General features: G+C 55.8%; 1 protein-coding gene across 12 annotated transcripts in view; it reads left to right on the forward strand.

Annotated features, from left to right (window-relative positions):
- DGKZ (diacylglycerol kinase zeta) overlaps nucleotides 1–18,764 on the forward strand; it is a 36,381-nt gene that overhangs the window by 16,646 nt on the left and 971 nt on the right. For 2 of the 12 annotated variants that reach the window (XM_023509505.1, XM_003781271.3), the window contains exons 2-30: nucleotides 6,312–6,420; nucleotides 6,712–6,807; nucleotides 7,039–7,113; nucleotides 8,718–8,774; nucleotides 9,117–9,185; nucleotides 11,040–11,111; nucleotides 11,204–11,320; nucleotides 11,413–11,484; nucleotides 11,775–11,870; nucleotides 12,154–12,236; nucleotides 12,342–12,402; nucleotides 12,501–12,614; nucleotides 12,698–12,838; nucleotides 13,332–13,410; nucleotides 13,594–13,649; nucleotides 13,807–13,869; nucleotides 13,954–14,027; nucleotides 14,111–14,222; nucleotides 14,589–14,788; nucleotides 14,979–15,079; nucleotides 15,166–15,245; nucleotides 15,368–15,437; nucleotides 15,570–15,610; nucleotides 16,155–16,294; nucleotides 17,135–17,166; nucleotides 17,422–17,465; nucleotides 17,886–18,006; nucleotides 18,093–18,126; nucleotides 18,364–18,463. In XM_023509505.1, coding sequence (XP_023365273.1) covers nucleotides 6,312–6,420; nucleotides 6,712–6,807; nucleotides 7,039–7,113; nucleotides 8,718–8,774; nucleotides 9,117–9,185; nucleotides 11,040–11,111; nucleotides 11,204–11,320; nucleotides 11,413–11,484; nucleotides 11,775–11,870; nucleotides 12,154–12,236; nucleotides 12,342–12,402; nucleotides 12,501–12,614; nucleotides 12,698–12,838; nucleotides 13,332–13,410; nucleotides 13,594–13,649; nucleotides 13,807–13,869; nucleotides 13,954–14,027; nucleotides 14,111–14,222; nucleotides 14,589–14,788; nucleotides 14,979–15,079; nucleotides 15,166–15,245; nucleotides 15,368–15,437; nucleotides 15,570–15,610; nucleotides 16,155–16,294; nucleotides 17,135–17,166; nucleotides 17,422–17,465; nucleotides 17,886–18,006; nucleotides 18,093–18,126; nucleotides 18,364–18,463 — 2,509 coding nt within the window. Of the gene's footprint in view, nucleotides 1–2,248; nucleotides 6,016–6,311; nucleotides 6,421–6,711; nucleotides 6,808–7,038; nucleotides 7,114–8,717; nucleotides 8,775–9,116; nucleotides 9,186–11,039; nucleotides 11,112–11,185; nucleotides 11,321–11,412; nucleotides 11,485–11,774; nucleotides 11,871–12,153; nucleotides 12,237–12,341; nucleotides 12,403–12,500; nucleotides 12,615–12,697; nucleotides 12,839–13,331; nucleotides 13,411–13,593; nucleotides 13,650–13,806; nucleotides 14,028–14,110; nucleotides 14,223–14,588; nucleotides 14,789–14,978; nucleotides 15,080–15,165; nucleotides 15,246–15,367; nucleotides 15,438–15,569; nucleotides 15,611–16,154; nucleotides 16,295–17,134; nucleotides 17,167–17,421; nucleotides 17,466–17,885; nucleotides 18,007–18,092; nucleotides 18,127–18,363; nucleotides 18,464–18,764 lie in introns of those variants that run through there. The other 10 variants (XM_023509477.1, XM_023509482.1, XM_023509485.1 and 7 more) reach the window with 8 other exon arrangements.

An 18,764-nucleotide genomic window follows, 5' to 3' on the forward strand; every position in this document is an offset into this window, starting at 1 on the left:
AAAAAAAAAAAAAATAGAAAATATCATTTATATTTCATAAAAGTATGTTATTTATATTAACATGTGATGGGTCTTGAGTGTAATGGGCTCTAGGGGTCAAGAAGTTTGACAGCTGTCACTCCAGACCCCAGGGAGTCATGACAGGACTGTGATCTAGGGGTGGCATTCCAGGCAGGGCATATATAACTTGGGCTGGCCTTTCTTTGGAGGGCATTCTGGAGCTTGGCAGAGCCTAGGCAGCTCTGAAAGGCCCCCTTGGCAGGGCCAGAAGACCAAGGCTCTGGAGTCCCCAGCTCAGGCATTTGTGCATGGGTATAAGTCACAGGCTTCTACAAGCTTCAGTGCCCGTCTGTTCAGTGGGGACAGTAATGCCTCCTGCAAGGGGAACTACCAACCTCCTGTCTATAATGCTGGTGGAAAAATGCTTTCTAAGTTGTGAAACACTCCACAGATATTTATTTTTGTGGTTGTTTTGTCTGGAGCCGGTATGCTTAGCTGCCTCCGACCCCAGAAAACCCATCCTGTGGGTGTGAGAGGGCATTTGGTGGCCGGCCTCCGCTTCTCCCTCCTTAGACCTTGTCCCAAAGCCGAGGCATGGGTTGGATTGTATTGGGCCAGGTGGAGGGGAGGCTACTGGGCTGTCGCTCAGCCTGGCTGTATGCTCACTCGCCCACCCACAGCCGGCTGCCTGCTGCAGGGCCTGGAGCCGCCGCTGGGAGAGGAAGTGCAGCCGGTTACCAATCGGTTATTTTCATAACGGCTGTCTCAGGCTGGAGGAGGAGGGTGGTGAGGGGGAGGGGGCAGAGGAGCAGCCACAGAAGCTCGGGCTCCAAACTAGGACTTGCTCAGCAGAGGCCGGCAGCCCGGAGCTGGAGCCAGAGCCCGGCCCACGGGGACCCCAGCTCCCACCCACGCCCTGCCTTCCAGATCAGGTCAAAAGGGGCTCCCCAGCCTCTCCTTGCCCTTTGCTTCTCCTCTTCTTTCTGTGTGGGTGGGTCTGGGGAGGGTGGATCAGGGTGCGCCCAGAGGCACTATCATCCCTCCTTGAGGGTCTTGCTCTGCCAGGCCCCTGGAGCTGCTAGAAAGTGGTAAGGCTAGGGGTTGAGCTCCTGCTTGCCCCAGGGCAGACCCAGTTGAGGTCAGCCTAAACTGGGCTGGTGGCCTTCTTTACCTGGCCCACCTGCTCCCATGTGCATATTTGTTTGTTTGTTTTAATTTTGACAGGCTCCCCAGAGTGAGTAGGGGCCTGGGAGATTGGCATCTGCCTCCTCAGCCCCTAGGCTTGCTTGGTCCTGGCAGGTGCCAGCCTTTGTCCCGCTTCCTGATTCCTCCCTCTGACAGGGGCTGTGGGAAGCAGAGCAAGCAGAGGAGACAGCTTCAGGCCTTGTTCTGGGGCTGCCAGAAGTGGGATCACCATGCACCTTGACTGTCCTTCACCAAGCAGGGATATGTGGGTCCTGCCCACAGCATGGAATGAGCACTCTGGCTGAACCCCATGGGTGGCCTGTGAGAGCACCTCTGGGAGAGGAGTCCCTGGAGCCTAGGCCTGGTATCAGCAGCAAAGGACATTCCACATAGCATGAGCATGTACCCAGGTGGTGCTGGCTGCAGCTCTGTTCCTCATGGGGTGGTCACATTGGGCACTCCTGCTTCCCTTTCAGAGTTCCCACCCTACTGTGGGCACACAAACCCAAGGAGATAGCATTATCACATGCCTTACAGATGTGGGCCCTGTCATGCCCCTACTCTCTGCCTGGCATTGTCAGGTACCCCACCTTCATCATTGCATCAGAACCTCCCTTACGCACTTTTCTGAAGTAGGTGGTATAATTTCCATTTTGCAGATAAGAAAACTGAGGCTCAGAAAGGTTTGTAGATAAGCCGAGAGTGGCAATGGCAGATATAGGATTCCAAAACCCTTGAACTATAGCACAGGGTGTGCACTGGCCTGGGCCAGGGGGCAAGGAGGCCTGTCTGCTTTTGCCAGTAGCTGAGGAAGCAGTAACCATCCCCCTGCAGCCACAGTCACTGTACCTTGGGTGGCCATACACCATGCCTATCTCTTCACATCCTTTGCTCTTCCATAGCCCTGCCCTTGCCAGGCCCTGGTAGCCACTTGGAGGCTGATGGGGGCCCATGAATCCTTTCCTATCCTGTCTTCCTGGGTCCCCACCAGAAGGCCAGGGGCAGCCGTTTTGCTATGCTTATTGGTGTCAGAGCCCTATGGGACCACCTCCAGTGACCTTTACATGTACTGTGTGGTGAGTTGGAGGTGACAGAGAGCGTGAGGTGAGAAGACACCACCATGTAGCACTGCACTGTGAAGGAAGCCTCAGGCCCAAGCTGGGCTCCTGCAAGCAAGGCCCAGGGACAGCCCCAGCAGACATAGGAAGTAAGGAGGCAGGCACTTGCTGACCAGAGGACAGAGGTTTCTATGGAGACCAGAGGAACAGGAAGCATGGGGCCCTGGGGGAGGGACATTGGGAGCACAGAGGCCCGGGTGCCTGGCAGGAGACACTGTCATAAAATGTGAAATCAGCCAGTCTCACAACCTGCTCAGACAAACAAGGAAACTGAGGCCGGTGAGATGGTTTTGTATGTGATCGTGCAGCTCTCGCTGGCCTGGCCTGCCTGCTCTCTGCTGGGAGGGCGCACTTCAGGCAGCTAAGGAGACTCCTGGATAGATGTGGACTTGGGGCTGCCTGACAGTGTGTGGGGCTAAGCACTGTGGAAGCACCTGTGAGTGGTCCGTGTCACTGGGATGTCCTAGCCCGGTTGTCAGTGTGAATGTGGGACAGCAGGCAGGGCCCAGCCCTCACCGCCACCCACAGAGAGCAGCAGCACCTCCCCCTCACAGACTGTGGCCTTTTGTTTTCTGGGTGACACTAGCATCAGGTGGTGTGTCCGGGTGACTAATCTCCTCCAGGCCAGGCAGCTGTCACAGGGTGGCCATAGAAAGCAGACACTCTGGCAACAGCCAGCGGTCAGGCCTCCCATCTCTTCTTTCTTAGGTGCAGAGCAGACCTACAGTCAGGCAGACCTGGGTTCAGGTCCCAGCTCCGCCGGACTGGCCATGTGGTGTGGGCCTGTTACTGCACCTCTTTGCACCTCAGTTTCCTCATCTCTGTAATGTGATAGGGAGCAATGAGACATTAAAGTCCTTCTCCCAGGGCTGTTCATACGAGAGGGGAACAGTAAGTTCTGTCATCATTATCCTTGTTATGCTTCCTTACCATTGTCCCAGCCTTGGTGGCCCAAGAGGAAAGCCTCAGTCCCTCTGAGGTGCAGGCTTCGCCATCAGGTAGACTTTGGTCCCAACACTGGCTCCATACTGACTTCCTAGGACTTTGGGCACATCACCTCTCACATCTCAGTTTCCTCATCAGAATGTAATGTGAGCCACTATCTGCTCCTTGGGGTTTTAGGGCTTATAAAATGTGCCTGACATGTAGTGGCTCAGTAAAAGCTGTGCTGATACTGATTTGAGGAGGAAGTCAAGCATTATCTACATGCCTGCTCCCCAACCCCTGTAGCTCCCTCTTGCCCAGTTGGTCTGATTTGAGTGGGGCACCTTTTGGAGTCATGAGACCACAGCCCCAACCTTCTCATCTGGAGCTGCTGGGGACTCTTAATAGGCAGAGACTGCCCTGAATTCTCCTTCCCCAGGCACAGGTGCCACACCTGAGCCCTGATCACCAACACTCAAATGCTGTGGCCCCATCTGCCTCACCCTAAGCATCCCTGCCCCCAGCCTGAAGCTGCCTGCTCCAGATCTACAGGGCAAGAGCAAATCAGAGAGCAGGGTGGGTGGAAAGAGAAGGCAGTGGACATGTGTCCCTGGCCTGACTCCTGAAGCCACCATCTCTGCCTTAATCCTCCTCCCACCCACTGTTTCCCAGGGTACCACCCACCATGCCCAACTGCTACCCGACCTTCAGCAGGTCAACATATTTCTCCTCCCAGCCCCAGGCAGCACTGTCCCATAACTAGGGCTCTAACTTCACTCTGACTATCAGGGTCTAGGATGCATCCCCTTTCTAGCCCCTCCCCAGGCCCAGTGGTCCAGCCCCAGGAGAGCCCCTGATGTGGGGCACAGGCAGCCCCTAGCACCTGGGGTGTTGCCACCCTGAGCCATACCTGGCCTTCTACCCTTTTCCCACTATTAGGAGAGGTGAGAACACAGGAACCCAATGCCAGCAGCCTGCAAAGAAGGGAAGGGCAGGGAGGGAGCCGGTCTAAGGAGGCCACTGGAGCAAGGATGGTGCCCAGCTTCCTGCAGGCTATTGAGTGGCTCAGTGTTTGGAATTGTGAGTGTTGGGCCTTTCAGCATCAGGGCCCAGGACAGTGTGCAGTTTATGGGTTCCCTCAATGGCAGAGCAAGAAGGGTTTTCAGGCATCACTTAGCACTTCACACATGTGGTTTTCAGGCACACATATGGGGTCTCTATACTCTGCCCCTTCAGAAAGGTAAGGCATAGCAGTAGAGTTCCAGAAAATTCTTGTCATCAGCCCTTCAGATCTACAGATGTGCACACACACACACCCAAAATCCTGAGGCTTTTCTTCTGGCTCAGGCATCCCCCACAAGTGAAGGAAGATGGGTGAGTCTCCTCTCCCTACTGAGCCAGCAACTCTCCAGTTTTGTGAGACCTGGTTTCCACAGGACCTTTGACTTTTGAACCAGACATCAGACCCTTTCCATTTCTGGGTACCAGCCTCAGGTTGACTAAATCTGAGTTTCTTTGCAGAAAGCCTGGTTTTATTAACATAGCTTGGTTTTTGCCATATCTCAGGAGAGCAAACCTAACCTGTCTGATGTTGATGGCAAAACAAATGCCTAGTGAGAGGGAAAACCTTGCCCTAGGCCCATAGTCCATCTAGGCAGACTCTCCCAGTTTTCTCTTTTCTTTTCCATCAGCTTCTGGCAAGGGTGCCAAGGTCCTTCAGGCCCAGGGTGTTATGGATTATGGTTCCTAGGCAAGGGAGGCTGGGGTGGGCAGCCTACCTAGGACTCCTGGGATAGCCTAGGACATAACTAGGAAGAATGCCGGTGTTGCAACAGATATAAATAGAATCCCCTGCCTCCGGTACCCTAGAGCACCCCATTCATGGAGATCAGAGGCCACAGCTACCCCACCTCTCCTTCCCAAGTGTTGCGTCTCTGCTTGGGGGGCAGAGGGTGGGACTGGGCTCTTGGGTTGCAGAGTGGCCACATCTTGGTCCAATTGCTGATGCTCCAGGTCTCTGCCCAACAGCCATCACGTGCCTGCCCCTTCCATGGAGACCTTCTTTAGGAGACACTTCCAGCGAAAGGCACCAGGTCCTGGAGAGAGGCAGCGGCGGCCCTGTGTAGTAGGGCTGCCCACAGGCAAGGCCCGGCGCCGCTCCCCAGCTGGGCAGGCCTCCTACTCACTGGCACAGCGGCGCCGCTCCAGTGCACAGCTCCAGGGCTGCCTCCCAAGCTGCGGGGTGGGGATCCGGGGCTCCAGCCACCGGCGCTCCAGCACTGTGCCCCCTGCCTGCAATCCCCGCTTCCTTGTAAATGCGGCATCCGCCCCACAGCTGGCCACTGTTGAGGCCCAGCTCCTGGGTGCACCCCTGCTGTTAGCCGGGCTTGCAGGTATGAAGAAAGAGGAGGGGGTCCTGGAGAAGGATGTGGCAGTTGGTACATCAAGTGCCACCCAGCCAGGCACCACAACACCAAGGTCACCCCCACACCGGGGTGCCTGGCCGATACTGCCTGTGCCCCGTTGCCTACGCCGAGCCTCCTCCCACCTGCTCCCTGCGGACGCAGTATATGACCATGCTCTCTGGGGCTTGCACGGCTACTATCGGCGCCTCAGCCAGCATCGACCCTCAGGCCAGCACCTTGGCCCTGGGGGCCGAAGAGCCTCAGGCACCCCCCCGGCTGCCCCCGTGATACCTGCCCGTGTGCGTCCACTATCCCGCAGGCGTCAGCTAGCCCTGCGGCGCAAGTCAGCTGGACCCCAGACCTGGAGATCCCTGCTTGCGTAGGTATAGCTGTGGCCAGTAGGGCAAGTGGTGTGACCTCCAAGGGGTCTGGCATGGGCCAGGGCATTGAAGCTCTGTGTGACCCAAGGGCACCACACTTATGAACAGCTCTGGGTAGCACCATGAAGCCAGCACACCCCAAAGGGCTGAGTTTCCTGCAGGTCCTCAGCGTCTCCCTGTTGTCCCTGCCTTGATTTTGGGTTAAAGTCATGGTAAAGGCAGAGATCCCAGGTAGTGGAGGAGGGCGTAGAGTCAGGAAGTGCTCAGGCTACAGGCCTCAGCTGTCTCCTCTTCTGTAGGAAAGCCATCACCAAGTCTGGCCTCCCACACCTGGCACCCCCACCCCCTGCCCCGGGGGCCCCGTGCAGCGAGTCAGAGCGGCAGATCCGGAGCACCGTGGACTGGAGCGTGAGTGGCTGGTGCTTGGAGGGACGATACCTGAATAGCACCAGGAACCAGCTATGCTGGGCTCTGGGCCATGGTGCAGTGAGGATGGAGATGCTGTGGGCTGTTGCGAGAGGACCCATGGGCAGAGCACCTGGATGTGGCCACATTTGAGCCAAGCCTTAAAGACTAGGGATAGTGGGGGAGGACAGAATAAAATTGGAAGCAGAAGGTCTGTCTTGGGAAAGGGTAGTGGGGGTTGTTGGCAGGGCTGAGCAGCAGGCATGTACTGAGCATGCTTATCTCCTGGTGTAGGAGTCAGCGACGTATGGGGAGCACATCTGGTTCGAGACCAATGTGTCTGGGGACTTCTGCTATGTGGGGGAGCAGTACTGTGTAGCCAAGATGCTGGTGAGTAAGCCATTTGGGGCATGCTGCCCCCTGGTGGTGGAGCCTGTGGGTTGACCCCTGAAACCTTTTCCTGCAGGTAGGTATAAGCCCTCACCTGAGCACCCCCACTGTGGATTGCCCCAAGATGGTGAGGGTGGTGAGGGCTTGTTTTTAGCACACAGAGGGCCTTCCCAGAAGCAGCATCCAGGATAGTTGCCTGTTGCCTTAGAGGCTCTTTCTATCCTGCAACAGAAATCAGTGTCCCGGAGAAAGTGCGCAGCCTGCAAGATCGTGGTACACACACCCTGCATCGAACAGCTGGAGAAGGTGAATGTGATTATTTGGCCTTTCCCACTCTTCTGCTTGGGTATTGAATCTTTCTCAGTACATGTGCATATGGCTGTGCACACATATACACACACACACGTATTATATTGCCTGCCAGGAGTGACCCAGCATGCATGGTGGTAGAGAGTCAAGGACCCATCTAATCACAGTGGCTCAAGCCTATAATCTTAGCACTCTGGGAGGCCAAGGCAGGTAGATTGCTTGAGCTCATGAGTTCGACACCAGCCTGAGCAAGAATAAGACCACATCTCTACTAAAAATAGAAAAACTACCCAGGTGTTGAGGTAGGTGCCTAGAGTCCCAGCTATTGGGGAGGCTGAGGCAAGAAGTTCACTTGAGCCCAGGAGTTTGAGGTTGCTGTGAACTACGATAATGCCATGGCACTCTACCAGGGCAACGGAGTGATATCAAGAGTCAAGAACCCTGCAGCCAACATGCCCCCATTTGAATCCCAGTTGCCCTCATTTTTTGTATCCCCACTGCCTAGGACAAGTTGACACAGAGTGGGTTCACTGGCTTTCACTTGATGGAATAAAGTAATGATGGCAGATATACCATCTCATCATGTCCAAACTAACATTTACACTAGGCCATTGATTTACTGAAGTGTCATAACTTAGCTGTGGCTGGGCTGGTCTCCTACATGCTGCCTCTGTAGAAACCTTCCCCAAGGACCATTGTCCACAGCATGTCTGCCGCTGGGGGCATGTCTGCTGTTCTTCTGGAGGGGGATAGAAGACGTTGGGAATGCAGGTCAGGGCAAAGGGTAAAAGGGTTTGCATGAGACATGAGGGATCCATAGCCTGCAGAAACCAGGCCAGCACACTAGGAAGACTAGGAATGGCTTGCACTAAGCCAGCTGCTTTCCCCAGCCTGTTGGGCTTCAGGGTGAGGTACACCTCTTCTAAGACTGAAGTAGGGCCAGTTAGGAAAAGGGAAATAGAAGTGCAGCCCAGCTAGGTGCAATGGTGGGCACCTGTGTTCCCAGCAGCTACTTGGGAGACTGAGCCCAGGAGTTCAATGCTGCAATGAGCTATGACCAGGGCTGTGAATAGCCATTGCACTCCAGCCTGGACATCACAGTGAGAGCTACCCTTAAAGAACAAAGAAAAAAGTGGGGAGAAGGAAATCCAGCTCTAAGTATTATAGACTTAGCATCTGAGGTAAAAATCAAACCAAAGTGCAGCATTATCTAAAGGTCTCCTAGTCCAGTCAGCTCAAGTCCACAGGAAGGTTTGGGTTGGCTGCATGTTCCTGGGTGGGGAGCACTGGAGGGCAAAGAGGACCAGAAGAATGAGCACACCACGATCCCATTTCAGTGGGGAAGAGAGACTCAGAACTCCCGGTCTTTCCCCATCGAGGGCTACTGGGCAGAGGAAAGAAGGATTCCATCTGGCTAGTGGGGAGGACAGGGATGTGAGAGGGCTTCTGAGAGGAGGGATCCCATGTTCTGAGGGCTCTCACCATGATTTGGGGGTATCTCTCCCTTGTGAGGATGACACTGCATAACCTTGGAGGGCTGACCACATGTCTACACCGAAGGGAAGTTCTGACATTTTGGTGGTCACTTCATTGTTTTACAGATAAATTTCCGCTGTAAGCCATCCTTCCGGGAATCAGGCTCCAGGAACGTTCGCGAAGTAAGTACCGAAAGTGGTCAAGGACAGGGATGCCTCAAGTTTCGTGAGTGGACCTCATCGCAGTGCCTCCAAGTGCCACCAGGGGGCTTGAGTCCTACGCCTTGGCTTCCGGTAGCTGCCTGGCTGAGGCTCTGAGGTCTCCTCAAGAGGGCTGGCTGGTCCTGCCTGCAGAGGGGTGGGACAGCACTGCCTCATAGCTCTGTTTCCCTGAGTCTCAGCCTTCTTTCTGGGCTGGGGAGAGAAGTCTTCAGCCCCTCCTCAGCTCCTCATGTGACTGTGGAGAGTTTCGTGCAGCTCTGAGTTCTCACCCGCCCCAGTGACATTTCTCCCCTCCTCCTCCAGCCAACGTTTGTACGGCACCACTGGGTCCACAGGCGACGCCAGGACGGCAAGTGTCGGCACTGTGGGAAGGTGAGAGGCTCTGCTCAAGGACGTCGCCAGCTGTTGTCCCTGGGACCTGGGGTCCTGAGCCTGTGCTGTGTATCCAGCATGGCCTGTCCATTACTGACTAGGCTCCCAAGTGCAGAGCCCCAGGGCTGACTCCCAGCCTGGCAACAGTGGCCTGTTCTAGGTTTCTGGGCTGAGCAGAAGAGTAGGGAGGAAAGTTTTCTTTTAATGCAGTGTGTCTGGTCTGCTTTGAAATTATAGACTTGCTTATTTGTTAAACTCTGCAGATACTTGTTAAGTGTGTATTGTGTGCTGAGTGCTGAGCAGGGCAGTGGTTTCCCACCCTCCTAAGGACAGTCTGGCTCAAAGACAAACTCTCCAGACCCTCTTCCTCTAGCACAGGCCACAGTTCTTTTGTCCACTTACTTGTCTACCCTTTGTTATCTCCCTCAGTAAGCAGAGGCTCTCAAAGGAGTAGAGGAATGGGGCCGAGCATGGTGGCTCATGCCTGTAATCCTAGCACTCTGGGAGGCCGAGGCAGGTGGATTGCTTGAACTCACGAGTTTGAGACCAGCCTGAGCTGGTCTAAGACCCCATCTCTACGAAAAAATAGAAAAACTGCAAGAGGCAAGAGAATCACTTGAGCCCAAGTTGGAGGCTGCTGTGAGCTATGACACCACAACACTCTACCCAGGGCAATGGCTTGAGACTCTGTTTCAAAATAAAAAAGGAGTATAGGTGGCCCAGTGCAGTGTCTCACATCTGAAAACCCAACACTTTGGGAGTCTGAGGCCGGAGGATCACGTGAGCCTAGGAGTTTGAAGTTGCTGTAAATGATTGTGCCACTGGGCGACAGTGAGACCTTATCTCAAAAAAAAAAAAAAAATTTTTTTTTTAAAGGAAGCAGAGGCTGGGCATGGTGGCTCACACCTGTAATCCCAGGACTCTGGGAGGCTGAGGTGGGTAGACTGCCCTGAGCTCACAGGTTCGAGACCAGCCTGACCCAGAGGAAGACTCCATCTCTAAAAAATAGCCGGGCATAGTGGCGGGCACCTGTAGTCCCTGCTGCTTGGGAGGCTGATCCCAAGAGTTTGAGGCTGCTGTGAGCTAAGATACCACAGCACTCCCAAGGGTGACCAAGTGAGTCTCTGTCTCAAAAACAATTAATTGAAAAGGGAGTAGAAGTTCACGCCTCCATTTATTCTGCATGTCTGACACAGCATCTGGCACTTAGGAAGCCCTCGAGAACAGTTTTTGGAATGAACAGGGAATGGAAGCCATAGGTACTCTAAAGAAGCAAACAGTTAGTTTGAGAGCACATGGGGGGGATATGGCCAGGCTTGGGGGAGGGGAGGGGAGTGAGGCAGAAGTGAGCCTGTGATGCTGCTGGTGCTTCACAGTTAACTGCAAAGACTCACAGGCCCCTGGCTAAGGAGCACCACTGCTTTAAGGGCTTGCTTTATAGGGTTTTTTTTTTTTTGGGGGGGGGTTGTTTGTTTTTATCACCCTCAGTAGAGTACTGTGGCATTACAGCTTACAACAACCTAAAACTCTTGGTCTTAAGAGATTCTCTTGCCTCAGCCTCCCGAGTAGCTGGGAGTAGAGGCACCTACCACAACACCTGGCTATTTTTAGAGACAGGGTCTCGTTCTGGCTTAGGCTGGTCTCAAACCTATGAGTTCAGGGCAGTCCACCTACCTCAGCCTCCCAGAGTGCTGGGATTACAGGTTTGAGCCACTGTGCCCACCCACTTTATAATTATTTTAATTTTTAAAAATGTATTCAGCTTCTTTGGTTGGACAGAGGCTGGTAATCGGGGAAGGGCTAGGTCAGCTGCCTCTAGCCCTCCTATGCCCCAGCCATCCTGTCTACTCACAGGGCTTCCAACAGAAGTTCGCCTTCCACAGCAAGGAGATCGTGGCCATCAGCTGTTCCTGGTGCAAGCAAGCAGTGAGTGTGCTTCCCCGGCCCTGGGTCTGGGTCTAGGTCTGGGTCCTGAGGCTCGAGCGTGCACCTCAGTGCAGCCCCTCCCCCTCCTCCAGTACCACAGCAAGGTGTCCTGCTTCATGCTGCAGCAGATCGAGGAACCCTGCTCTCTAGGTGTCCATGCAGCTGTGGTCATCCCACCCACCTGGATCCTCCGTGCCCGCAGGCCCCAGGTGAGTCCTGCCTGTACCCTTAACACCCTCCACATGCTTGGGGTCTGCTAGCCACCCCAGCCTACTCACCTTCGCCTCTGCTTCCCTTATAGAATACCCTCAAGGCAAGCAAGAAGAAGAAGCGAGCATCCTTCAAGAGAAAATCTAGCAAGAAAGGGCCTGAGGTTAGACCTGGGACTGGGAGCAGGAGAGGAATGTGTTTCTCAGAGTTCAGAGCCCCTGGGGCTGATGCTGCTAGCTCTCAATGGACCAGTTTGGGCTCTGAGGCCCTCGAGGAGGGTGGGAGATGAAATCCCAGTCACCTGTTTGGGACCTGGCTCACCATGAGGTCTAGCCCAGAACTGGTATATGAGGGTATGCTAAGAAGGATAAAGTGTCACCTAGAGGGCTACTGAGGATGGAGGTAGGGTCTCCAGGACAGGAAAGGGCTTCATGAGCTCTCTCTGTCTCTAAGGAGGGCCGCTGGAGACCCTTCATCATTAGGCCTACCCCCTCTCCCCTCATGAAGCCCCTGCTGGTGTTTGTGAACCCCAAGAGTGGGGGCAACCAGGTAAGCATAGCTTTCCTTTTCAACTGAGAGCTTTGGGTAGGGCTTGAGGTCACCCCATCTGCCTGCAACTGTCCCCCAGGATCCCTTTCCAGTTCTGCCTCAGTCTCTCTTTCCAGGGATTCTGAGAAAGTCCTACCCTGCCTCCACCCCTGCAGGGTAGGACTTTCCTCACCCTTATCGGACCTGATTCCATAGCCACAGCCTTCTCCCTATGTGTATCTCTGCCCTTCCCTCCTGCCCTCTGGTGCCCTCCCCACACTTCTTGGCTCCCTGTCCCTCGTAGGGCGCTAAGATCATCCAGTCCTTCCTCTGGTATCTCAATCCCCGACAAGTCTTTGACCTGAGCCAGGGAGGGCCCAAAGAGGCGTAAGTACTGCCCAAGGCTTAGTGGGGGCCAGTGGAGGGTGCTTGCCTGGCTCTTGTGGGACAGCATGCATCCCCTGACCCCATTTCTATCTGCCCTGACTTCAGACTGGAGATGTACCGCAAAGTGCACAACCTGCGGATCCTGGCGTGTGGAGGTGACGGCACGGTGAGCTCTTCCCACCAAGCCAGACCATAGAAGGTCAGGCCTGCAGCCCAGGCCCCTGCTGGGCCTGACCTGGCCTCTTCTGCCCTGCCCTCCTTCAGGTCGGCTGGATTCTCTCTACCTTGGACCAGCTGCGCTTAAAACCGCCACCCCCTGTCGCCATCCTGCCCCTGGGTACTGGCAATGACTTGGCCCGCACCCTCAACTGGGGTGGGGTAAGCACCCACAGGAGGAGTGGGTGGTACAGCAGGGGGTCTCCAACTACAGGAGGGGCTGAGTCCCTGCTTCCTTCCCCCAGGGCTACACAGATGAGCCTGTGTCGAAGATCCTCTCTCATGTAGAGGAGGGGAATGTAGTACAGCTGGACCGCTGGGACCTCCATGCTGAGCCTAACCCAGACGCAGGGCCTGAGGAGCGAGACGAGGGTGCCACTGACAGGGTAGCTTGGGCAGGATGGGGCAAGGCCAGGGTATCTGGGGTTCCAAGGAGACTTGGGCTGGGGCCCCCCTTTCCCACTGGCTTGTTCTGGGACCTTAGCCAAGTCTGATTGTTTCTCTAAACTGCTTCTTCCTTTGTGTGATGGGAATAAAGGTACTAACCTCACACAACAGTTTTTTATTCATCAAATATCTACCAAGTACCTACTATCTGCCAGGCACTGCGGTAAGCAGTGAGCAAAACAACGTCCCCACCCTCACAGACCTCAGTACATGACAATTGAGGAAGAAGTGCTGGGGGACCCAGAAGGGAACAAATGTCACCAGCATGTGGGCAAGCCCCACCATCTTGGGCATAGCTCTGGTGGGCACTGCTGACCATGGGAAAGGCTTCTGAAATTGGACAGGCTTAGCAAGCATGACACAGCTGGGCCCCTGGAGCAGGGGACATCTGTGAGGCTAAGCCCTCATTTTGGTCCCATGGCCTTTTTCCAGCTGCCCCTGGACGTCTTCAACAACTACTTCAGCCTGGGCTTTGATGCCCATGTCACTCTGGAGTTTCATGAGTCTCGAGGTGGGCAGCCTCCTCTTAGGGCCTGGGGATGGGAATAGGGTGTCCCTGATAAGGGTCAGACTCGTTCCCACCAATGAAAGTTGTTCACTCCCAGCTCTCCCTTGATACCCCAAGCTGGGAGGTAGCTGGGAGGCACCAGCAGGCTCAGAATGGCTAACTCTCCCGACATCTCATCTTCCCCAGAGGCCAATCCAGAGAAATTCAACAGCCGCTTTCGGAATAAGATGTTCTATGCCGGGGTGAGTCTAGGGTCTGCCCACCCTTCCCTTCTACACCCACCTAATCTACCACATAAACCCCTGCCCACCTGCATGCACTAGGCCACAGGAGCCTTGCTGGGTGGTGGTGAGGAAAGGGCTCTGCCACCAGATGGTGACATCCTCTTGTCTCCCACAGACAGCCTTCTCTGACTTCCTGATGGGCAGCTCCAAGGACTTGGCCAAGCACATCCGAGTGGTGGTGAGCAGGGTGGAGACAGCTGGTGGCCTAGTGGGGAGGGAGGGCATGTGTAGGCCCCAACACCCTCCCCTGTTCTGCCTCCAGTGTGACGGAACTGACCTGACCCCCAAGATTCAGGACCTGAAACCCCAGTGCATTGTTTTCCTGAACATCCCCAGGTGAGGAAGGGAGGGCTCTGTCCGCCCTGTGTCCCTACCCTGCAGAGACTGTTTTGCAGCCCTCCCATCACCCTGCCTTCCAGGTACTGTGCAGGCACCATGCCCTGGGGCCACCCTGGGGAGCATCATGACTTTGAGCCCCAGCGGCATGATGATGGCTACCTCGAGGTCATTGGCTTCACCATGACATCCTTGGTGAGTGGGCCTTGAGCCCGTGATGCCTGGGAGCACAGCCTGAAGCTGGAAGGGGGTCATCCACACTTCCCTTTGTTGACCAGGGTAGCAGAATTCACTCCTATCTCCCTTCTCTCTCCCCTCTCTGACTGAGGGAGTGACTCTTACCTTTTCTCCTCTTTTAAGTCTAAAAAGAAGGCTTTACACCTCTCTCTGACTAGGAAAGTACCCTCATTGCCTCTGGTCCTCACACCCACATGGCTGGGGTCTCACCCTCCCCTTTGTACTCTGACTGGGGTCATTCTCATCTCTGTTCTCTGGCCAGAGCCTCCCTGGGAGGAGCAGAACTTGGAGGACCCACCTGACCTGAGTTTCCTATGCCCACAGGCTGCACTGCAGGTGGGTGGCCATGGCGAGCGACTGACTCAGTGTCGTGAGGTAGTGCTCACCACGTCCAAGGCCATCCCAGTGCAGGTAGATGGTGAGCCCTGCAAGCTCACAGCCTCACGCATTCGCATCGCCCTGCGCAACCAGGCCACCATGGTGCAGAAAGCCAAGCGGCGAAGTGCTGCCCCACTGCACAGCGAGTATGTCCCACCCTTACCACCACATGCCTTGGGTGCTGAGGTCAGATCCAGCCTCCCACTGGACTTGGTGTCCCTCTGTCCAGGGCTGTTGGGAGTGGGGCAGGATGTCCTCTCCACACTGGGTTTGCTATCTGGCCAAGGACTGCCTCTGCCCTTTGCTGAAGCCCCTCTCACTGGCCCCACCCAACAGCCAGCAGCCTGTTCCGGAGCAGTTGCGGATCCAGGTGAGCAGAGTCAGCATGCACGACTACGAGGCGCTGCATTATGATAAGGAGCAGCTCAAGGAGGCTTGTGAGTGGCAGTGGATCGGGGCAGGCGGAGGCCTAGGGCAGAAGGGGTGGACGCAGCTAGCTGTTGACAGCTGCTCTGTCCTCCAGCTGTGCCCCTAGGCACCGTGGTGGTCCCTGGAGACAGTGACCTGGAGCTCTGCCGTGCTCTCATCGAGAGGCTCCAGCAGGTAGAGAGGGTGGGCAGGGACATTTCCTCCCCAGCTGAGCTTGCTCTCGAGAGCCACCCCTGCTGTTCCCCCCTGCTCCAAGTTCCCTTCCCTCCCAGCCCAGCCTTTGCTTCTCTCAACAGGAACCTGATGGTGCTGAAGCCAAGTCTCTGACGTGCCAGAAACTGTCCCCTAAGTGGTGCTTTCTGGACGGTGAGTATCTAAAGAGTTAACCCCTGGCAATCCCAGGTTCTGTCCTGCCCCCTCCTTGGGAAGCCTTGGGAAGCAGAGGATCTGGGCCTAGATAAGACCTGTGTCATCCTCAGCCAGCTCTTTCTCCCACAGCCACCACTGCTAGCCGCTTCTATAGGATCGACCGAGCCCAGGTGAGTGCTTTCAGGCCTGCTGCATCCACACAGCTGGCTTTGGACTCCAGGGTCACCTCCCCTGGGAAGCCCTCCCTGTTAGCTCCAGGGACAAGTTCACCTCTGTCCTCATATCCTATAGTACATTCACACTTGTCTATGTCCTGGGATAGGGTTGGCTCTGCCCTCCAGGCCAGAGTGTACAGGGATGGTACCAGCAGGATAAGGGAGCCGGGGTACTCAAAAAAAGGCTTACTGAGTGGGCAGGAAGGCCTCAAAGCACAATGCCACCCAGGTAGATAGAGAAGACACCTCTGGCCAGTTGCCAGGTTCACCAGGGCAAGGCTCATCAGTAGGGGGAGGCTAGCAAGGGTCCAGTGCAGAGGCCAGGGATTGGGTGGGGTGGTGGGAATGTAGAGGAGGGGAGAAGGGTGGGAGCTCTCACCTGGCCACTTCCCTCAGTGTTCATGTTTCCAGCCAAGGCTTTTTCAGGCCTGCCAGCCTTGAAGCCCTTTAGCCCCTAATATCAGGCACCCTGACACCCAGCCCCAACCTCCCCCCACAGGAACACCTCAACTATGTGACTGAGATTGCACAAGACGAGATCTATATCCTGGACCCGGAGCTGCTGGGGGCATCAGCCCGGCCTGACCTTCCAACCCCTACTTCCCCTCTCCCCACCTCACCCTGCTCTCCCACGCCCCGGTGAGTCCCGGTGCCCTGGCTCCTCCATCGCCTGGCTTTCCAGCCCCAGCCCACTGCCTGCCTAGCCCCTCTACCAGGTCACTAAATAGCATCAGTCTGAACCTAGTCAAAGCCCCCCAATGAGCTCTGGGCCTCAGCTCCACCTTGCTGCTCAGGCCACAGACTGGGGCTCCCTCCCTGACTTCTCCTTGCCCTCAACCTGATCCTTTAGCAGGTCCTTCCAACTGTCTCCCCACCCCAACCATTCCTCCCCATCCCCTGGCCATCAGTCTGTCCAAGCTAGCATGCCCTGGCCCCCACTAAAACTGCAAGTCAGACCAGGCCACTCCCCAGCCCAGAGCTTCCTGTGTCAGCAGTGCTCTGGTCATGTCCTCTCCCTAGCTATGGCTGCTATAATGGCCACCTGGTAGTGGTTTATGTCCACTTGGTGTATGTCCATCCCCAAGAGGCCTCAGGTTGGCCCACCCTGAGTCTTGACCTTGCCGTCAATCTCAGTCTGGCTGTCTCCCTGTCAGAGAGGTCTGTCCCATGAGGCCATATGAGGGAGCCACCCTCCCCATGGACACTAACCTGCATTATCCTGTTCTGGCCACCTCTCAGAACACTTTATTTGTCAACTTGTATGTCTCCCTGCACTAGAATATAAGCTCCATGAGAGCAAGTTCTCCATCTGTCTGCTCCCTGCTGTACCTCCAGTGCTATACCTCCAGCATAGCACTTGGTATACAGTAGGCACTCAATAAACTTCTAAAAGAATGAAAGGCGCCCCAGTTGGGGTTGGGGAGGGTCTCCAGCTGAGCCTGCTATCACCAGTCACATCTCCTGCTGCTCTGTTTGCAGGTCACTGCAAGGGGATGCCGCCCCCCCTCAAGGTGAGGCCTTTCCCACCAGGGCTTCTCCTTTCTGCCTAATCAGAGGTGTGAGGCTCAGTGGGATGGGGCAGGGCCTGCACACAGCCTCACATACACATAGCTGCCACTCCATGTGTTCACGCGGCCCAGCCCTGGTACTCACGCCCTGGCAGGCACACCTCTCTGCACATACTTGTGATGTATCCCACATACATTTGTGCACCAACACAAGCCTGGGCGTCCGACTACAGAGTAACAGGCAGGTGTTCTGTGCAGGTGAAGAGCTGATTGAGGCTGCCAAGAGGAACGACTTTTGTAAGGTATCAGTCCCAGGGCTCTAGCCTTTTCTTCCCTTTGGCAGTACCCTCAAGCTCTAGGGAGTGGGGCCTCCGGGTTGGGCCAAGAGCTGATTTGTTCGGGTGCTGTCATCTATCATTGCTGGCCCTGTGTGAGGTCTCCACAGTGATCACCCCATTCCACCTTGCCCTGTCTGTCCATGCCACAATAAATGTCTCCTGTAGGGGCTGCCTGGCTCAGTCTGCCTCTCCCCAGTGCTTAGAAAGGAGCGTGTCTTAGAAGGAATCACTAGCTGTCAGTGCTGTAGGGAAGCCCATGGGCCCTTGGGGTAAGAGAGGCCCCTTATACCTCCAGAGAAGTGTACATGTATGTGGGCCCGTGTGTGAGCTAAGGGAAAGGAGGGATGGCCCTAGGAGGCCCAGCCTTGCCTTGCCTCCCCTCAGCTCCAGGAGCTGCACCGAGCTGGGGGTGACATCATGCACCGGGATGAGCGTGGCCGCACACTCCTCCACCATGCAGTCGGCACCGGCAGCAAGGAGGTGGTCCGCTACCTGCTGGACCATGGTGAGCTGTGCTACTGGGGCCCAGGGTCTGGGGCCAAGGTGGGAGGATGGGAGGCTGTGTTTCTGATCACCCCTCCCCTCCTCCAGCTCCTCCAGAGATCCTTGATGCTGTGGAAGAAAAGTGAGTATCTGGGCAGTACAGGACCCTGGTTACTCTGGAAACCACCCTGGCTTCCTTCAACCCCTCCCATTTGGTCAGGTCAGAGCCCTTCAACTCTTCCTGGCCATCTTTCATCCCCTGGGCCACCACCTTTCCCCTCAGGGACTTGAACTTCCTGCCCTTTCTGATGACCATTGGGAGACAGGTGGGTGGGCCCAGAGGACTGGTGGGATCCACAGCCAGCCCCTGTTCCCACAGTGGGGAGACTTGTCTGCACCAGGCCGCAGCCCTGGGCCAGCGCACCATCTGCCACTACATCGTGGAGGCTGGGGCCTCACTCATGAAGACAGACCAGCAGGTGAGCAGAGACTTTCCCAAACTTGGGATAGGGGTTGCCCCTGGGAAGCAGGAGCTGTCCTTCAGTTACCACAGTCTAAAGAAACCTGGGCCTGGTGGCACCTGTAGCTCAAGCAGCTGAGGCGCCAGCCACATACACCAGAGTTGGCGGATTCAAATCCAGCCCTGGCCTGCCAGACAACGACAACTACAACCAAAAAATAGCCGGGCATTGTGGTGGATGCCTGTATTCCCAGCTACTTGGGAGGCTGAGGCAAGAGAATCGCTTAAGGCTCGGCGCCTGTGGCTCAAGTGGCTAAGGC

This window comes from Otolemur garnettii, unplaced genomic scaffold (assembly GCF_000181295.1).
Source record: "Otolemur garnettii isolate 467f Iridium unplaced genomic scaffold, OtoGar3 scaffold00001, whole genome shotgun sequence".
In the NCBI taxonomy this organism is placed as follows: Eukaryota; Metazoa; Chordata; class Mammalia; order Primates; family Galagidae; genus Otolemur; species Otolemur garnettii.